General features: G+C 42.7%; 2 protein-coding genes across 4 annotated transcripts; one reads left to right on the forward strand and one right to left on the reverse strand.

The window, feature by feature from the left end:
• Positions 1 to 2,305: 2,305 nt before the first annotated feature.
• rnf224 (ring finger protein 224) lies at positions 2,306 to 3,871 on the forward strand. The gene is made up of 2 exons (XM_084932556.1): positions 2,306 to 2,454; positions 2,762 to 3,871. The coding sequence occupies exons 1-2, from the start codon at positions 2,308 to 2,310 to the stop codon at positions 3,074 to 3,076; spliced, it is 462 nt and encodes a 153-aa protein (XP_084788682.1). The 5' UTR covers positions 2,306 to 2,307; the 3' UTR covers positions 3,077 to 3,871.
• Positions 3,872 to 8,828: 4,957 nt separating this feature from the next.
• Positions 8,829 to 20,463, reverse strand: pisd (phosphatidylserine decarboxylase). 3 transcript variants are annotated; one of them, XM_084934454.1, is made up of 9 exons: positions 20,391 to 20,463; positions 20,022 to 20,056; positions 19,773 to 19,909; positions 14,199 to 14,333; positions 14,007 to 14,108; positions 10,854 to 10,977; positions 9,940 to 10,089; positions 9,701 to 9,861; positions 8,829 to 9,514 (listed from the first exon to the last, which is right to left on the reverse strand). In XM_084934454.1, the coding sequence occupies exons 1-9, from the start codon at positions 20,426 to 20,428 to the stop codon at positions 9,275 to 9,277; spliced, it is 1,122 nt and encodes a 373-aa protein (XP_084790580.1). In that variant the 5' UTR covers positions 20,429 to 20,463; the 3' UTR covers positions 8,829 to 9,274. The 3 variants fall into 3 exon arrangements, with proteins under 3 accessions (XP_084790580.1, XP_084790581.1, XP_084790579.1); XM_084934455.1 differs by lacking the exon at positions 20,391 to 20,463 and adding an exon at positions 14,783 to 14,927 and having other exon boundaries at positions 20,022 to 20,133; XM_084934453.1 differs by lacking the exons at positions 19,773 to 19,909; positions 20,022 to 20,056; positions 20,391 to 20,463 and adding exons at positions 14,783 to 14,927; positions 16,367 to 19,766.
• Positions 20,464 to 20,754: the final 291 nt, after the last annotated feature.

Raw genomic sequence — 20,754 nt, forward strand, 5'->3', positions numbered from 1 at the left:
ACTAAAAAAATAGTGCAAGCATTTATTACTTCTAGGCTGGACTACTGTAATTCATTACTATCAGGATGTCCTAAGAACTCCCTGAAAAGCCTTCAGTTGGTCCAAAATGCTGTAGCAAGGGTACTGACAGGGACGAGAAAGAGAGCGTATTTCTCCTATATTGCTTTATCTTTATTGGTTCACTGACCCTGGAGACTAAGAGAAACCTGATAACAGAACAGATAAAGTCACCATGAGTGCTGCATGGCAAGCAGGTTCAGGACCCAAACGCAGGACTCATAACAAAAGAGTGAACTAAGGGAGACAGCTATATTGCTGAAATAACGCACTAATAACCAAATACTCAGAAATAAACAACTGGGAATAAACTAGGGAGCCGAGAAACACACTGCTAGTGGGACAACACAACAACAAGCAGAGGAAGACAAAGGGTAGTGAGGGAAGTAGAACCACATGGGGAACACAGCTGGGAGAGATCTAACATAAGCAGACAGGGAGGAAGCAAAACTGAATGCACTGAATGCAGGACTCGGAACTGTCAAAATAAAACAGGAAATATGAGACACACACTAAGACGCGGACTTGACGCTATGACTGGGGAAGAAACAGACATGAGAACATAACTGACTAGGGAGACAGAACGAGAGCGCTGTCTGGACACAGGAGATGCATGAACATAGAGATATGGGGGACTAGACATGACACGTGGAACCCAGAAGAGGTACCGAAGAAAATTTAAATCCTAGAAACTACAGAAAATAGCCAAGAAACTAGAAATACAAAGGCTACACCATGAACAATGCTAAATAAATGAATATTCAGAAACCAGAAAACATATAAACCCTGGGTCCCATACCTAGGGCCATGACAGATAATTGTAACTAAACACTAACACTTCATCATCATATAGGAACCAAATGGACACATCTCAGACAACAAAACACAAGCAGAATACGGTTCAGTTGATGCACACCTGGAACAACCAGAGGTCAGAGGGCATAACAGTGATTCAAACTTTAAAGTACCCAGAATGCACTGTTAGCTTCTTTCAGTGAGTTATCAGAAAACATCCAGGGTATGTGAAAGATCAAACACTTCATTAAATAAACTAAAGTTTTGGTGTAAATCAGGTGTTTCTTAGGCTCACAGTGTTGGGGAGTAACGGAATACGTGTACCGCCGTTACGTATTTAAAATACAAAATATGAGTAACTGTATTCCCTTACAGTTACCGTTTTAAACGATGGTATTCAGAATACAGTTACGTTGTTGAAATGAATGGATTACACAACGGTATTTTCCTGTTTCATAAGGTTATGAACTCTATATTTTTGGTGTCCACTCCAGTGGAAACCCAAACAAAACACGCATTAAGAGGCTCTCATGTCTGTGTCTCAATCTCGCGGCCCATGTCACCTCTACTTGCGGCCCGCATAATGACGTGAAGAAATATTTAAAAAAAATTATTCACAAAAATGATTTAATATGAAGGCAATGGGCAGAGCGTTACAGGCATAGGCCTAAAGAATGTAGCCTCATGGGCAGTGTAGTCCGTGCTGCAGGGAGAATGGACTGCCATACCCGTGATGTGTCTGTGAGCGCGAGGGAAGGAGAAAGAGTCGAAAAGTAAGAGATGTCACCGACCAGAAACGGGAGATGGAAGCATGTAAATATATAATATATGTATATATACAAAGTTGACCCTGACAACAAAGTAAATCCAGTTTTCGGCTACGAGCCCGACACGGAACCCAACGTATTAGCCAGAGATCTCTTTACGGTTTTATGCCTTTATGGTTCAGAGCCGTGGACCTGTTTTATATTCGCACGGAATAGTTTTCTATACGAGATTGCTGCAAAAAGTGGAGCCTTACCTAATGTCCACCCTACTGTTACTCATTTATATTAAGATTTAAAAATCTAGTTGGTATTGGTATGGCGAATAACCTTCAGTCAAAGTAATAAATCACACTGCAATAGTACATTCATGTAGTTGTAAAAAGCATGATAATATATTAGGAAATCCAAAGTATTCAGAATACGTTACTCTCACTGAGTAACGTAACGGAATACGTTACAAAATACATTTTGGGGCATGTATTCTGTAATCTGTAGTGGAATACATTTCAAAAGTAACCTTCCCAACACTGGAGGCTCAGGTGGATTCTGTGATTGGTTTAATATGGATGGCCTTTTCTTCTCGTCCAATCAGATCAAAATGTCTGATGACAGAAAAGAAGAAGATGAGGAGGAAGAAGTCACCTGTCAGCCTCTTCCCCCTCCTCCAGCCTCTGTTGCCTTGGAGACAATGATGTCACTGAGGAGGCAGGATCTGGTATGCATTGTGTGTTTCGGAAGCTACGACCTGGCAAAGCGGCTGCCTAGGCGACTACACTGTGGCCACACCTTCTGCCAGGCGTGTCTGAAGAGACTGAACACAGTCATCAACGAACAGGTGACTGATGACATCACAGACACTTATCTGAGTCTGTGAGAAGTGAAGGACGTGGATTAAGAGTAACAGGCATGCAAATGTGAGCAGCAGCAGTTAAAGACTGAATTAGAGCTGTGTCCACAGGTGATGTCTGACACACTTGAGAGGTCAGGGGTGAGCAGTTAGGGTAGGGCAGTGTTGACAACCTTTTGATTAGTGATCAGTCCCCTCTGCCAAATCACAGATGAGGGGTTAATCAGACAGACCTAAAGTTGAGGGGTCAGGTACAGAAGTTGTGTGTCTGTAGTCACTCCCCTGTGCTCCACAGGTGTGGATCCCGTGTCCTCAGTGCCGACAGAACACGCCTTCACCCAGAGGAGGCGCCGCAGCTCTGGACCTGGACCTGGCCACCTTCCTGGGAGTGAAGGCCTGCACCTCCTCCTCCTGGAGCTCCAGTCGCAGAGAGGGCCTGTCAGCAGCAGACGCAGCCCAGGATGGGAAGCTGTGGCTGGGGAAGGAGGCTGTGGATGATGGTTGGTTGCACGGAGGGCTGGCTGAGCCCCGCTTCCATCACTATGGCAACTGCTGTCCACCACTTTCCTATTGGTTGTGCTGCTGGTTCTGTTGCCCAGGGCGGGGCTAACAACAATGGGTGGGGCTAGAAGGGCTCGATGATGGAAGTTTAGTTCACTCTTTATTGGTCCCTGAGTTCCTCCTTAATGCAATTTAACCAGGATATTTTGACCATTTCCAGTGAAGAGGTAAACAAGAACTAAAGATAATTTAATTACCATGGTAACTAGGTAACAAGTGCTTCACAACAAAATATCAGAACATGAAAAAGAGTTAACCAGAAACACAAACCTAAGAAATGACTTTTTAGCTGTGTTTTAAAAGTGACTTTGAGTCTACAGATCTGAACCTCGGGGGGAGAGCATTCCAGAGTCTGGGGGCCACTATTGCCTGACTCAGCCTTGTATGATGCACAGCCAGTAGGCCCTGATTAGATGACCTCAGGGACATCCTGGGTACCTATGGATGTAAAAGTTTACTGATGCAAGTTGGTGCATGAAGAGCTCCTTAAACCTTATGTTTAAGGCTGGAAATCACCTGTTACAGTTTCTGATCGCTTATAGCAGGTCATATAATTGTTGGCTTTTCTTTGTTTTCTCTGTAGTGTTGTAGAGTCTTTACCTCACAATATAAAGCACCTTGAAAAAAAGTTACATTGAATTGAACTGGATTGAATTAAAATGCATGAATCACTAGCCTTTGATAGCTTAGACTCCAGCTTACCCAGGACCCCAAACTAGACAAGCAGTATGTATGGATAGAGAATGGCTGAGAGGATGATGGATGATGATGGATTGATGGATGGATAGTGACTATGAAAGTATAGACCTGTCTCTGCTGTTTGACCTGGTAGTTACTAAAAAGAATGGACCTCTGTAAAATGTAAATAAAAGCAGAATGCAATGATCTGCCAATCATCGAATGCTTTTATTTTACTGAGAACACATGAAACATGTGAAAAGATATGGGGTTTTTTTTTAGAATTTGATGTCAGCATATTTCAAAAAAGTTAGATAAGCTATAAACAACCTCAGACGTTTTAGTAAAACAGCAAATTAACAGCTGCCATCTAATGATAATAATCCGTGATTGGGGTAAAAAGATCTTCCCAGAGAAGGTTAGAGTTTCTGAGGTTTAAAAAAAAGTTTAGAACTTTGTCATGTTTAAAGTCACTGAAGAAATGAAGATTTCTGATTGTATGCATCTGTAAGGATTGCCTGATATATAGCTGCAGATAATTAATAGCTGACCCACGATGTTTCACAGGGTCTTCTAAGGAGCCTTCCCTTCCTGTCCAGTTGCTTTGTTTCCAAGTTCCTTAGACTACGATGACCTGGATGACTGAGAACCTACACAGGCATATTTAAAGTGTCTTCTGATTGGTGGTAATGGCTGTGTTCTTCCACTGGGTGGGGCTGTAATGGTGCTGCAAACCTATCAGCTGATCAGCTCCTAAGAAAGAAACTTTTGTGAGGTGAAAGTGAGCAGCTGTCTGAGAGACTTTATTCCTAAACAAGAAAGGAAAGCATCCACACACACACACACACACACACACACACACCTGAATGGATTGACTACACTTTACTTAATCTATTTTACACATTCATGTACACTTGCAGTTTGGACACACCTTCTCATTTAATGTTTTTTCTTTATTTTCACAACTATTTACATTGTAGATTCTAACTGAAGGCATTCAGTGAGAGGTGCCTGAGGTGTGTTTGTGTTCATCGTCGTGTTGAAAAATAAATGATGGTATAACTAAAGGCAAACTGGATGGTATGTCGCTGCAGGATTCTGCTGTAGCCATGCTGGTTCAATGTGCCTTCAATTTTGAATAAATACACCAACATTGTCACCAGCAAAGCACTCCCACACCATCACACCTTCTCCATGCTTCATTGTGGGAACTGTGCATGTAGAGCGCATCCATTCAGCTTTTCTGTGTCGCACAAAGACAGATGGAACCAAACCAAAGATCTCAAATTTGGACTCATCAGATCAAAGCACAGATTTCCACTGGTCTAATGTCCTTTCCTTGTGTTTCTTGACCCAAACAAATCTCTTCTGCTTGTTGCTTTTCCTTAGTAGTGGTTCCTGCAGTCTCCTCTGAACAGTTGATGTAGAGATGAGTCTGCTACTGGAACTCTGTGTGGCATTTATCTGGATTTATCTGGGCTCTAATCTGAGGTGCTGTTAACTTGTGATTTCTGAGGCCAGTGACTCAGATGAATTTATCCTCAGCAGCAGGGGTGACTCTTGGTCTTCCTTTCCCTGGAGTGGTCCACATGTGAGCCAGTTTTGTCATACAGCTTAATGGTTTTTGTGACTGCACTTGGGGACACATTCACAGTTTTAGCAATTTTCCAGACTGACTGACCTTCAGTTCTTCAAGTAATGATGGGCTGTCATTTCTCTTTACTTTGCTGATTGGTCCTTGTCATAATATGAATTCTAACAGTTGTCAAATAAGCCTGTCAGTTGACTTCTGCACAACACAACTGATGGTCCCAACCCCATTAAGAAGGCAAGACATTCCACAAATGAACGCTGACAAGGCACACCTGTGTCGTGAAAACCATTTCAGGTGACTCCATCATGAAGCTCATTGAGAGAAGGCCAAGGGTTTGTAGTGCTGTCAACAAAGCAAAGGGTGGCTACTTTCAGGAATCTAAAATGTAAAACATATTTAGAGTTATTTATCAATGTTTTCTTTGCTATATAATTTCATATATTAGATTTTTTCAGTTTGTATCTATAATGTAGAAAGTAGTAAAAATAAAGAAAAAGCATTGAATGAGAAGGTGTGTCCAAACAGTAGTGTATATTCTGATGGGAGTCTGATTGTACAGGAAAGTGTGCTATTGAACACATCTCCTACAAAATGATGAAAGTGCACGACAGGTGTACACCAACATATCTTTTATTAATAAAGTGTTTTTTTTCCTCAGACATAAACCTGCTTGTGTTTAAATGGAGCAACTAATACACCATCCATGTTTTTGTCAAGCATGGTGTGAACCAAATCAGTAAAAATGCAGGATGATAGAGCAAAGCATTATAAAAAGAAAGAAAGAAAGAAATTGATGAGGCGTGAAAGAAGCTAATGTGAATGGCCGATATTGAACAGAGGGAATGGCTTACGACAGGGGTGCCCAATCCTAGTCCTCGAGAGCTACTGTCCTGCAGTTTTTAGATGCATCCCTAATGGTTTGATTACCTCTTCAGCATGCCATCAAGTTTGGCAAAGGCCTGATAACAAGCCATTCATTTGATTCAGGTGTGTCAAAACAAGGATGCATCTAAAACCTGCAGGACGGTAGCTCTCGAGGACTGGGATTGGACAACCCTGGCTTACGACAACAACTGTCAACCACCTACAACACAGTTTTGAGATCCCTTCCCAAGCGCTTCAACACCCACACGCAACTTGTGTCAGCTGACTTTCAGGTCACATGACACATGATAAGAGAACCAGAGAAACCTGGCCTGGACGATAAAGTCTGACTCATCAGTTGGGTAATCGGTTTACTCCCTCCATCGGGATAGCCAAATGTGACTACTTTTTGACCTTAACCACTGATGACCAGAGATTTTGGCAAACTATAAAGTCTCTGCCAGCTCTCATTCCTCTGAGCTACCTCCTCACTTCATTATTGACTCCACTCCTGTGTCAGACAAAACTGAAATGTTCAATTGCTTTAACAAACACTTTGTTGCTTCTTGTTCTTTGTTTAGCACAGTATCGGATGGGAAAATTCTTGCATACAACTTTGCTAGCAGTGCCCTGATAACTAATACTTTTTCCTTTAAACCTTTTATGGGAGAAGAAGCATGCAAGGCTTTGAAGAACCTCAACACTAAAAAGTCAACCTGTCCAGACAGTCTGTCTCCTTTCTTCTTGGGCCTGGCTGCAAGTATCATAGCTAAGCCAGATTTTTATTTTTTAAATTTTCCATACAACAGAATACATTACTGGAGATGTGGAATTGCGCCTTCGTACTCCCACTACTGTGTCTCAGCTGAGGTTCTTGAAAGGCTGGTATATAATCAGCTTAAGAGTTACCTGGATGAAAATACAACATCTCCTTCCCAGTCTGGTTTTAGGATATTGCACAGTAATGTAACTGCTTCCTTAATTCTTATTGACATGGATGTTTCTTTGATTAACTCCATCTGTGGTAAGTTCACTTGACTGGGCATGATTTGGAAAGGAACACACCTGTCTCGGCAGCTCTCTACCCAGTCTATGGGATATTTACGCCTCATGCTGCATTCATAAGCCACTAGCACACAAGTGTCGAACTCCAGGCCTCGAGGGCCGGTGTCCTGCAGGTTTTAGATGTGTCCTTGATCCATCACAGCTGATTCAAATGGCTAAATTACCTCCTCAACATGTCTTGAAGTTCTCCAGAGGCCTGGTAATGAGCTAATCATTTGATTCAGGTGTGTTGATGCAGGTCAGCCATGATGCTGACCTGCATCACCCCATCATCCGGAAGTGGACTCTGAACTATCAGGAGCAGGTCGGCGAGATTGTCCAATAGCTTTCCGGCTCCTCCACACTGGACTCTCTTCTCCACACACTTCTTGGACTACATAACACTTTACATAACACTCTCCTCTCACTTCCAATAGTTGCACTATTCGGTATTGCACTGTTCGACTCTGTGTATTGTATTTATTTATTTCTGTTCTTTTCTATTTAAGTACAATAGTGTTGTACTCTTAGTTTATCTTATTTCTGTATAGTTGTATATGTTTGTATATGTATATTCAAATTTTTTCAGATTTTTTACACTTTGCACCTTTGATCGAGGAGGACGATATTTTATCCCACTGTATGTTTGAGTGTATATTATTGGGTTGACAATAAAACTCGACTTGACTTGACTATTGTCCCATGGTTGATAGTGTCACTATGAGTACAAACCAAGCGGTGGTTCCAGCATCATGCTGTGGAAATGTTTTTCAGCAGCAGGAACTGGAAGACTAGTCAGGATGGAGGGAAAGATAAATACAGCGAGTCATCCCTGATGACAACCTGCTCCAGAGTTCTTTGCACCTTGGACTGGGGCAAAGCTTCATCTTCCAATTCAACAATGACAAAGTAAAGTAAAAGAAAATAAATGGAATCTGGTAGGAAAATTGGTATTTAAAAAAGCTGTATATTTCTAACTTGACCAGTGCACTGTGATTTTTTTTAAACATATCTACCCCCACCCCCAAAAAACAATAAATAAAAAAGTGAATGTGACAAAATATTGGACAGTAATTCAGAGTCTAATAATAGACACAAAAGAAGTCTAATAATACAAAGTAAATAAAAGTTTGGGCAGCTGAGAAGTTGGTGGGAAGCTCAGGCCCTCGCTGTATTTTATAAATGTGTTAGCCTTTATATGTTAGCCTAAAACTCATCATCTCTCCTTATTTCTGTCTCTTAACATCAACATCACTCTGATATTACAGACACACCTTCCATTAATACCACACTGTTGCTGCTGACTTCTGCCACTGATCAGGAATTAGGACCAACTGTGAACATGTTTTGCCTGAGCTGTAAGATAAGGTGCGACAAATGTTCCCAAAACATTTCTGCTGCCTTCATTTTTTTTAACCTTTCAGATGAAAATAAAAAATTGAGTAAATAAATTCTGTACATTTTTATTTAATAAAGGTAAATTTTTAGTTTGACTTCGCTGCCACAGCTCGGCAGGCTCTCCACTGACTGAAGGGACACCATCCAATTGCTGCCACACTCTCACACAACTCTGCCACTGCGACCACTGGAAGGTTAGAAAGAGGAATGTGCGTGCAGTCTATTTAAAAAGAAAAAAAACTTTATTCATAATTAGATCTTTTACAAAAGCAGAGAAAATGTAGGAGGTGTCACATTTAAATCCCACAAAAAAAAAAAAAAACAAGATTAATGAGACAAATTAATAATAATAACCCTTCAACCAATCACTGGCCTCCAATCAGATGTGAGCTAGCTGATGCTAACAAAAACCTGTGAGCAATAAAGTTTGAAACATTCAAACAGAAATGTGTTCAGCTGCTGGTCGAGTCTCTGAGTGAGAGGGATAGAGTGGGAGGGGTTTGGCATTTCCCGCTCACGGGCACAAGGCATTCTGGGAGTCTGAGTGCTTGTTGTGATAAGCATCCATTTCGAGTCCTCCGCAGAGAAAAATACCCAGAATTCCTAAAACTCCTCTCTTAAAATCTGTCTCTGATCAGGCCCTGCCCCCTGAGCCTGTAAATCATCCAATTAGAGGCTGCCGAGGCCTTCTCCCACTCTGATTCGTTGGCCAGGCTGCAGGTTGAAGCTGAAGTCTTTGGGGGCCTCGAAAAGCAGAACGATGGTGGAGCCCAGGTTAAACTCCCCAACCGACTCCCCCTTCTGTAAGGCCACGCCCCGTTCACCAGCAAACTTCACCGTCTGGTCAGCAATGTAGCTGTGATCATGAAAGGAGCCTTTACTGTAACGAGGTGTGTTGGTCTGAAGCTCCTGAGCAATTAAAACAGGAAGTGTTAAAACCAACCATCAATCGATCAGTCAATCAGTTAATCAATATTTCACTATACAGAGTGAACGAGATAAGAAAGACCAACAAGAACTGATCAAAACAAAAAAACAAAAAATCATTCGTTCGCACACGTTCAGAAAATCCACAGGAACACAAAGTAACGTCACCTGGTCAAAGTAAATTCTGATTGAACCGACGTTCGTGGCACCGACCGCCGTTAATGAGAAGAAGCCTTGCTGCCATTGGCCGGTGAGAACCACACGCTCGTTAAGGCAAAAGAGCTCTTTGATCCAACGAGCGACGCCTGGGTTCACCGACATTAACGAGCCTAACGAGGAAGGACACACAGGCGGGTCAGGGTGGGGGCGCAAAGACCACATGGCTGCACAGGTGAACACACTCTCACCTGGAAAGTGACGCCGAAGCTCCACCCTCCAGTCTGTGGGCGAATGGAAGCAGTGGTAGTCACCTGGAGCCAGGTAAATGACAACGTGGAAAAGGTCGCTGTCGGGAGACGAGAGGAGGTCGTCCCTGAAGGAGGAGGACGACGAGGAGTCTGAGGACGGAGAGAAGCCAGGGTTAAACAGGTAAACAACAAACAAACCTCAAAGATGCCCACAGGGATTCAACAGGTGTGACTGCAAAGTGTCAAACCTAAGTCAGGAGACGAGGAGTCACACACGTGCAATCAGGTGAAGTTCACAGAGAGACGCTGTATCTTAGTTCTAGCAAACCTGCTTAATATAAAACTCAGCAGGTTCTCAAACCTACAACACCTCAGGGGATTTTCACCTGCATGGTGAATAAATGTCATTTCCAAGAGCAATCATAAAAACTTTAAAGTCAGCTGGTCATTGTGGCAGGGTGTGGTCATTGTGGCAGGGTGTGGTCATTGTGTCAGGGTGTGGTCTTTGTGTCAGGGTGTGGTCTTTGGCTAGGCTGCTCATCTGTGTAATGACGGCTCTTACTTTTTTTCAGTGATGCCTGGACCTGGACAGTTGTGTGGACGGGTGGGCCGAGGAAGTTCCCAGTTCCATTATTTTATTTATTATTATTTATTAATGATTCCTTATTTTTTCCACTAGTTTTTGAGCCTTTATAGGGTCCCACATGATCCCTCTTTTCATTTTATTAGACTTTGTGGAGGGGAAAATAAAAGTACTTTCATTTGCCATGTATTCTTGCACATTAATATATTTTGATGCAATGTTTTATTGGGTATATTACATGACATAAAATATATCTGACGTTAGTGTTACAAAACTACACTACGTGAGTTGTACATATGGTCACCGTTACATGGAGGCGGTCTGGTCTTACCTTTGCACCGCCTCTTCTGTGGTCCGAGGAAATGTTCCAGACTGTAGGTGACCCCCTTCACCTGCTCCACCTCTGAGTTCTTTACGCGACCAAAGTGGAGGATCCTTCCATCAGCCGGAGAGGTCTGGAAGAGGCCGGAGACCCCAAACAACCAGGTTAACCCCCAAGTTTAATTGCCTAATTTAACGTTATCTCACAGGTTAACCCCTGGTCTAGCTCCAAGTTTAACTTCGTCTCCCAGTATCTTTCAGATTAGCTTCAGTTAAACTGGGCGATAGAATTGATTTTATCTTCCATCACAAAATGTATTGATCTTTAATGATTCACAGAGTTTCACTAGTTGCACATGTTGTCATGTTACAGCTCTATTCCAAAATTAATTCAATTAATTTTTCACCTAAAAATTCTATACACAATAGCCCACATCGACAAAGGGAAATGTTTGCTGAAATTATTTTTATTATTAAAAAGTAAAAAACACAAATATAACAAGTATCAAGCATCAACAGCATTTATTTATTAATTCAATTCACTTTTATTTATACAGCGCCAAATCACAAAAAAGGTCATCTAAAGGCGCTCCATATTGTAAGTTAGACGCTACAATAATATAGAGATGGCACAATACTACTTTTTTATGTCTGATACCAATACCACAAATTTGGATATCTACCGATACCGATACGAATCCGATAGTCTATTTTATAATAAATAAAACTTTTTGTTTTTAAATGTCTTGCTGCATTTTGTATAAGTTCATACCAAAATTTAAAAAAACAAAACAAAACAAAAAAAACAACCCACTATTACACTGCACCCAAAAATATTTCAGTTTAGCAATACTGATCTTTTTAAATCAAAGTATTTAAAGTAACATTCAAATAGTAATTTAAAATGCAATTTCACAACACTCATCTTTTATCAAGTCAGTGTAAGCTGTTTCTCTGACATTTAACCTGAGACTGAAATTTGTGCAAATTCTACAAAAAACTTAAAGTATGAAAAAAAAAGTGTTTTTCATAGTTTTTTTTTTCTCCGAACCACGAAACTGTTTAGCCATGTGTCGTGCCAAGGTAGGTATCTCTGACAGAATTAGTTTTCCCTGCATCACACTGGGCTCTCCAAATCACAAACAGTATCTCACATTCTTGATTTTTAGTTCACAAACACTTATAATGACTCCTGAAACTTTGCAGGTTTTAGCTCTTTATACAGTAAAGTTATAGGATGATAAAAATAATTATCAGGCAAAATGTCCTTCATTTGTTAAAATAATCCTGTCTGATACCACGTGAGAATAATAAATATATTATAACCCTCATACTAAATGGTAATCTAACAACACTCATTTTTCACTTTTTCACAAAACTAACACATCACTACTTCCACGTCTAATTGTCTGTAATGAAGGTGGAGTAAACTAGATCCGCACTCCGTGCCCAGCGAATGCTCGCAACACAGGGGTAACACATTTTGTCGGGGATACCTACCTTGGCACAACACCTGGTTTGGCAGCACGTAGCGAGGCTCCAAATGCTTTCAGTGTGAACTCCAGACCGCCGACAGGTCTCGCACACAACAGAGCCACACTATCACATGACGCATACTGCTCCGATGTGCTAAGGTCACTACCTGGGTTACGCCATGTTGCAAGTTTTGTGAGGTGTTTCTGTGATATTTAATGGATTAGATTACATTTTTTATTTCTACCCCGATATTCGATCCAGTAATTTAGGTCAGGATCGGAGCGATACAGATACTGTATATCGGATCGGTCCAGCTTGTCATGCCTATTTTTGGGCAGTTTCTCCCATTCTTCTTTGCAGAACCTCTCGAGCTCCATCAGGCTGGATGAGGAACATCAGTGCATAGAAATCTTCAGATTTCTCCAGAGATGTTTAATCAGGTTCAAGGCTGGTCTCTGTCTGGGCCTCTTGAGGACATTCACAGCATGGTCCTGCAGAAGCCTATCCTTTGTTATCTCAGCTGTGTGTTGAAGGTCGTTGTCCTGTTGGTGTTAGATGAATATTTGCCCCCCACCCCCCGAGTCCAAGGTCCAGAGCACTCTGGAGCAGGTCATCATTGAGGTTGACTCTGTGCATTGCTGCATTCATCTTCCCCTCTACCCTGACTAGTCTCCCAGTGCCTGCTGCAAAAGTACATCTCCACAGCATGATGCTGCCACCACCTTGCTTCTCTATAGGGATGATACTGGTCAGGTGATGAGCGATGCCTGGTTTCCTCCAGACATGACACTTCACATTCAGGCCAACGAGTTCCATCTTTGTGTCATCAGATCAGATAATTTTGGTTCCATGGTCTGAAAGTCCTTCAGGTGCCTTTTGGCAAACTGCATGCAGGCTGTCATGTGCTTTTTACTCAGGAGTGGCTTCGGTCTGCCTGCTCTAGCATACAGGCCTGATTGGTGGAGTGCTGCAGAAATGGTTGTCTTTCTGGAACGTTCTCCTCTTTCCACAGAGCAATGCTCTCGGTCACCTCTGAGGCCCCTACCCTGATCGCTCAGATTGGCTCAGCGCCCAGTTCTAGGAAGAGCCCTGTTGGTGTCAAACTTCTTCCAATTACAGATGATGGAGGCCTGTGTGCTCATGGAGACCTTTCCTGTACCCTTCAGTAGATCTGTGTCTCCATGCAATCCTGCCTCAGAGGTCTACAGACAGTTCTTTAGACTTCCTGGCTTGGATTGTGCTCTGACATGTACTCACAGTACTCAGCTATGGTACCTTATAGACAGGTGTGTGCCTTTCCAAATCATATCCACTCTACTGAATTTACCACAGGTGGGCTCCAGTCAGGCTGTAGAAACATGTGACGGATGATCGGTGGAAACAGGAAGCACCTGAATTCAATTTTGCGTCTCGTGGAAAAGGCTGTGAATACTTATGTATATGTTACATTTTTGGTTTTTTTTTATTTTTAATAAATTTGCAATAATTTTAAGCCAACTGTTTTCACTTCGTCATTCTGGGGTAATATATGTAAAATGAATTTCAGAATAGGGCTGTAACATGACAACATGCGCAACAACTGAAGCTCTCTTGATACTTTCCTGAGGCACTGCAACGTTATCTCTAAGTTTAACCATTTTTATCTCCCAGTTTAGACCCTGTCTAAGCAGGAGGAGGAGCAGGTTACCAGGCAGGAGGAGGCGCAGAGTGGTCGGACTGCAGGTTTAAGGCGTCGCCTGAAAAATTCTCCTAGATTTCTGTAATGATGTAAATCCTCCACCGCTGCCTCCTGGTGGACAAACAGAGGAACAAACAAACTTTATTTAATAGTAATAAAGAAAACAAGATGGCCAAATAAACAAACTGAGCATGTCCTGACCTGCATGTTCACGCCAAAGGTCCAGATATACAGGGAGTAGATGGGTTTCCGAAGCCAGGTGGGGAGCTCCACCCCATTCAGACGACCCCACGCCCGAGAGAGGAGTCGAGTAGGGAAGGAACGGTACAATGCCACCTGTAGGAGGAAACAGCAGCTACACCTTTGAATTTATTTACATGAGTGGATAAAATGACAAATGAAGAGTCATTCTATAGACTGGAGTAAAAAGAGAGAAAGTAAAGGAGGAGTTTTGGGGGAGTCGTGGGTAAGAAGAGAATGGATAAATAGGGGTAGGGGACTAAAGGGAGTTTAGATGTCCAACAGTTTTTTAGGGTAATTGAATCCAATCGATGGGACAGATCAATAAGTTTGTTATCAGTGATCAATAAGGTGTTCTGTTTATGTTTCTGCTTCTGATTGTTTCACGCTTTCATTTTCAAAATGCAGACAGGAAATGTTGCGTCACTGCATTAACTGGTCGATTGATCAGATATTGATCAGAGGAGACAGGAAAGGAGGTGAAGCAGGATGTACGAATATGGCTGCTGCCCGCCTTGCACTTCAACCAATCAGAGGCTTCTTACCCGGCAGGCCAGTGGCCGCAGAGTGCTCACAGACAGGATATAGCACAGGAAGGAGATTGGCCGGTGGCGCCATGCGGCGGGGCGACTCACGCCACCCTTGAGCGCGCTCAGACGGCGACGGAGAGCCAAACGAGGGACCTGAAGCCTGATTATAATAACGAGATTTAACGTGAACATGAATATTTTTCAAATACAAGAAAAAAATAAACCAGAACAGGTGATGAGTCCAAGTCATGTAAACAGGTGGGCGTAGGCAGGTGAGGAGAAGGCGGGGCTTGTGCGTGGGGAGAGGCGGAGGAGGAGCAGACGCTAAAAGATAAGAACACTAAAAGAATGCTAACAGGGATGGAGACTGATGTCATGATGTCATTAACTCCCCCAAAATAAACTCTCAGCAGCTGGAGTGATGCCATTTATGTTTATATTCTTCAGCCAATAAGATTCAAGGTGCTCACCTGGATACATGAGTCTGACAGAGTGTGTGTGTGTGTGTGAGTGAGAGAAAGTAAGCAATGAATGTGCGTGAGAGCGTTTGGGAAGGGGGGTTTCTACGGTGACTGCTTGCTTAGCAGGTCAGCTATTTTAGCTTTAGCCTAGCTTAGTGTGTTAGCCTCTTTCCATTTGATCCTGTGCTAACCTGCAAACCCAGTTAGAGATAACCACTGATGCTAATCCTGCTGCAACACACACACACAAATCCTCTTTAACACACACACACACACACACACACACTTCTTTCACGCCTGAGACTCTTGAGAGTCCTTTGTTTTCAGAGGGTCAAAAGTATTTGGACATGTCAACAACATTTAAATGTAAGAACGGTTCGACTGCTGAAGAACCCACAGACTGCTGTGTCTCCTCCTTCAGCTGGCTTCTTCTCTCTGCCTTCAGTTTTAATTACTGAAACGCTGGCCCGAGATCAGCTCTTGGACTTTTCTCTCCCATCATTCTGGTTCAGCTTCATCTTGTTTGTCTAAAGATCATTTTTCAGATGCTTTAAAGTCAGATCTTCCTGAGTGAGGTTAGTAAGCGCCGCGTTTCCCTCCACGACGGCGTCTCTTGATCACAGATCTTCTCCTCACAGAGACTTCTGATGTTGTGAAGCTGTTTTTCTGAACATGCAAATAATTTTGTCATCACCTTCAGTGCCCTCTCTGCTCTCTCAGGTCTGTTGCTGAGCTGATCAGTGATTCATTCTTTTTAACAGTGATCGAGTTTATTGATTGGGACACTGATAAAAAGTTTCTGCTCTGTGACTGCTATATTTTGGCGTTTCAGATCAATGATGGCCTCTCTCACCTGCACTAACGTCTCTTTGGGCCTCATATTTTGAACATGAAAACCATAAAAAGTCAGAGATCACCTCTGCTTCGTGAGTCCTGGAATAACATCAACCGTCGGATTACTTCTGACCCTGTGAAGACGGTGGCCCGAGTATTACCTGCACTTCCTGATCTGTGGATCTGATTCGTTAAATTTTAAACTTTGAGCGGCATCCCACCTCTGTCCCTTCCTGTTGTGCTTCTAAATGAAACTGTACTCACTGTTTGTGTAAATAAAGTTTTTCTCTCCTTCCTGTCCCACCTGAATCGTGCTGTCGTTCTCCTCCTCACTCCTCGCCCTCCTCCATCTTTCTCACTCTCTCCTTTGGGAGTTCGCCTCTGCCGCCTCACCTGCCGCAGCAGGGCACTCTCACCATGCCTCCTGCCGCCACGGCGACCAGAGAAAAACCTCACCATGAACGAGCGTTGGGCGAAGACGCCGTCGCAGGAGAGCGAACCGGCCAACGACACATCAGGATGACGAAGAGTTAAAGAGGAGAGAGAGAAAGAGGAGTGTCCGTGGAGAGCAGACGGAGAAATGAGAGGGAGACGGAGGAACGCATAGAGGAGGAGGAGGAAGAGGAGGGCATAACGCTGAACAGCTCCTCCTCTGTTTATTAATAGCATGAAGGAGGAAGAAACTGTCAATCATTAATCACTGATCATCCATTCACACTGAACCTTAAATAAAAGCTTTATTTTTTATTCTCAGGGTTAAAATCATTTTTATTTTGGAAAACACTCACGCAGATTATAAACACTCAAAAATTAAAAGTTTGTTTTGTTTTATTTCTACTCCCTGTAATTTTTCCATGTTTGAGGAATTAAAACAGAAAAATGGTTAAAATACTTTTGTTGAGGATAAAATTTAAATGAATTAAAGATTACATTTAAAAAAAAAAAAAAAAGAAGAAACAGCCATTGTTAAATTATTGATCAAATTGTGACAGTTTTTATTATTTTAAATGAGTGTTTAGAATGAAATTATTATTTAACTATTAAAACTATTATTTCAATTATTTTTTTTGTTTTTAAATTACAAATCTGCACCAAAACAAATAAAATAACTGAAATAAATTTATATTTCAACACTTTATGAAGAGTTTATAAATAAAGCTCATCTTGTAACCGGAAGGTTACCGGTTCGATCCCCTGCTCTGTCTGTCTTGGTGTTTGTGTCCTTGGGCAAGACACTTCACCTACCACCTACCAATGGCGCGATATGGCAGCCTCACTTCTCAGTCTGCCCCAGGGCAGCTGTGGCTACAACTGTAGCTTGCCTCCACCAGTGTGTGAATGTGAGAGTGAATGAATAGTGGAATTGTAAAGCGCTTTGAGGGTCTAGAAAAGTGCTTTATAGATGCAATTCATTATTATTATTATTATTATTATTGTTAAAATGTATTTTGTCAGTATTATTTAATTATTTTTATTCTCTGATAAAAAAGTATTAAAATTATTGTGTTTTTCTTTTTAAAGCAGAAGTGAAAAAAGCCTTCTGATCATTAAACCTGCAAATAAAGACTTTTGTGCCAGTCACAGGCCAACCAATCAGAGCAAGACAACCGTGAGGAGAGGGGCGGGGCCTGCCTGAGTGACCAAGCTGTGTGACATAACATCACCTTTCACCCAGATAACCAACCAACCAGCTGACCTGCTGTGATGTCACCATATGTTGAGGTTGTCGTTTTATTTTTTGTTTTTTAAAAGGTGAATGTGGCAGCTTCCAGGTGAGGCAGGCGTGACAGGTTAGCTCAGGGGTGTCGAACTACAGGCCTAAAGGGTCGGTGTCCTGCATGTTTTAGATATCACCCTGGGTCAACACACCTGAATCAAATGATTAGTTCATTACCAGGGATTTGGAGAACTTCAAGACAGGAGGTAATTTAGCCATTTAAATCAGCTGCGATGGATCAAGGACAACTAAAACCTGCAGGACACCGGCCTTTGAGGCCTGAAGTTCGACACCTGTGGGTTAGCTGATCTTAACAGGAAGTGAGGTGTCCTGTTCTATCAGCCAATGGTTAGTTAAAGCACAAACTTATAGATCAACTGTCAATAATCAATAGCTCGTCTGCCTTCTGTCATCACAGAGTAACTTTTAAAGAAACTCAGCAGAATCGCATCATCATTACATCATCACCCTGAGCCTTCAAGCACACAGGTGAGGTGTTACTGACGCGTGAGATCAAAACTAGTATTTCATTATTTCAACTCGGTAACTACAGTGATGAATAGGAGGCGGAGGGCATAATGTCAGCGGTTCGGAGGGGGAGGAATCAGTCGAACAGGTGACAGTCCAGTTTAAGCTCAGAGTGGGAGGAGGAGGAAGGGTTTATGGGCTGTTTGTGCCCTCTGATTGATTCCCTGTAATAACTGATAACTGACTGTTGTGTAACACTGACCGCCATCACACCACGTTTCATCTCACAGCAACCTTTGACCTATCCTCAGCTGCTGACACAGCTGGCCTTCTGACTGACACATTTCAGTGTTTAATCGTTTCTGTCACGGCTCCACAAACCCCCTGCGTCTCTTTCAAAATAAAAGCATGAATTCTTACTGAGCCACTGTAAGTCCTCCTGTCGTCAGTGAGAGCCCACGGCACCAACGCCAGCGGCTGCAAAACACTTCCAGAGGCCTCAGAGCATCAAAACCTTCACAAGCACCGCTGATGATGTGATCACCACTATGCTGTAATCCTCCGGATATGATTTTAAACAGAGAGACAATCTAAACACAGTCTCACACACACAGACACTGTAGTTACAACGTAAGGTTTTAAAAACTGAGCTTTAAAATGACTAGTGGCAATAAAAACTGAGAGAGAGAGTATAAGAATGTGTAAGAATGAGTCCATTTACAGGTTCACTCTGATTCACCGTAGGGGAAATTTGGGGCTCAGTTTTGACCTGAGGACTCTGCCATGCAGACCAGGAGAGCAGGAAATCAAACCATGGACCCACAGCGCCCCCCTCAGGCCCATGAATCTATACGTTTGTGTTTAAAATCACGTAAATAATCAAAAACGTAATTTTATCTTCTTCAGTTACTGTAAAAATAAAAGGCTTCTTTCTTCTGTAAACATAATCAATGAACCGACGCTCTGACTGTAAATAAAGTTTGGAACAAACCGAAGGCCCGAGGAACTGCTTCCTGTACATTTGGTTTGTCTCCTGTTCAAGATTTTCATTTTTCTGTGAATTTAAATTTTTTAAAAAAGTGTTTCAATCATCGAGGAGCTCAATCAATATGAGCCCAATGCTTCCTGTCGCCGCTGTTACAGAAATGTTTAAATATCTGTGGAGTTGTTGTTTAAACGTTGCGTGAGTAGGTCGTCCTGAACGCGAGTGTTTCTGAGTTTTTTCTTTGAAATGAGGCGAACAGATTTTATTGAGTCGATTTATTTGGGGAGAAACTCGAAACATTTCAAGCGTTTTGTTTCTGATGACGAGAATCAGCATCTTCCACCTGACAGCCGAACGTCTCGATTTTACTACGCAGAGACAATTTTTCCCATGCTGCCACCGACCAATCACAGAAACGAGAGCTACAAACACGTCGCAGGTAAACGAAAGGCACTGACGCCGCGTTCATTGTGAGTCCGACTGCACGTGCTCAGTGTTACAAGGCAAGTGAGGAGACATCAGAGAAAGTTTTCACTTTACCTGTGTGGGTGTAGCCACAGGGGGCGGGGCTCCATCCTCCCCCTGGCCCCACTTCTGGTACTGCTTGTAACCAAGGTAACCACCACCAGTCACCAATAGGAAGGGCAGGGGCCGGGGGCCTGGCAGAAGACCACGTCCTGAAGAGACAACGAGAGCCGATTGGACTACAGAGATTACATCATCCACAAACAAACAACAGCTGAAGAGCTCCGTCTTCTCCAGTTTTGGGGTGGGGGTGGGGGGGCTCACCTGTGCTGAAGCGTCTGCAGCTCTGAGAGAAAACTCTGAAAAACAGGAAGGACACTCAAACTGATCAATCAGATCACATCAGTGATCAATACCTGAGACGTTCAGCGTCAGAGAGCACAGGTATCGCCCCTAGTGGACACCTGACACGTTCAGTGGCTTTAAATGAACGAGACACTTAAAATTCTGGTCTCTCTGAGTTTCAGAAAACAAAGATGCTGAATGGTTAATGACTCATTACCGAAAGCGACACTGAAAAGCTTAAAAAGAATGTATGTGTGTGAAGGTTCTCGGACATCCAGGTCATCGTAGTCCAAAAAGCTTCTTCGGCTCTTCCTTTATAAACAGGTGAGATGAAGAACAGATAAATACCTGCCGCTGCTCCATACCCTCCGAAAGGCCGCCGCCATCTTGTGTTTCCGGACGTGACGTATGACGTCGTGCGTAAGAGCACTACTGGAACGAAGCCCCGCTCCCCCTTTGTCCCACGTGAGGAAACACAAGTATTTCGGTTTATTCTTGATTAAAAAGCTTAAACGATCATAGACGATTTATTGATTTTAAGATGTAATTATTGTTCAATTCCGTAACATCCTGATAGCCAAACACGCTCCCTCTCTGGACCCCACTACTTCACCTAAAGAGCAAACGGGTCTCCCGATCACCTGGAACAGCTGGGACAGATATGTCAGCGGGCTCTTCATCCACTACAGCTCCGCCTTCAAAACGCCCCCCT

The sequence above is a fragment of the Perissodus microlepis genome, chromosome 7 (genome assembly GCF_051167445.1).
Source record: "Perissodus microlepis isolate ML-2025 ecotype Zambia chromosome 7, ASM5116744v1, whole genome shotgun sequence".
NCBI lineage: Eukaryota > Metazoa > Chordata > Actinopteri > Cichliformes > Cichlidae > Perissodus > Perissodus microlepis.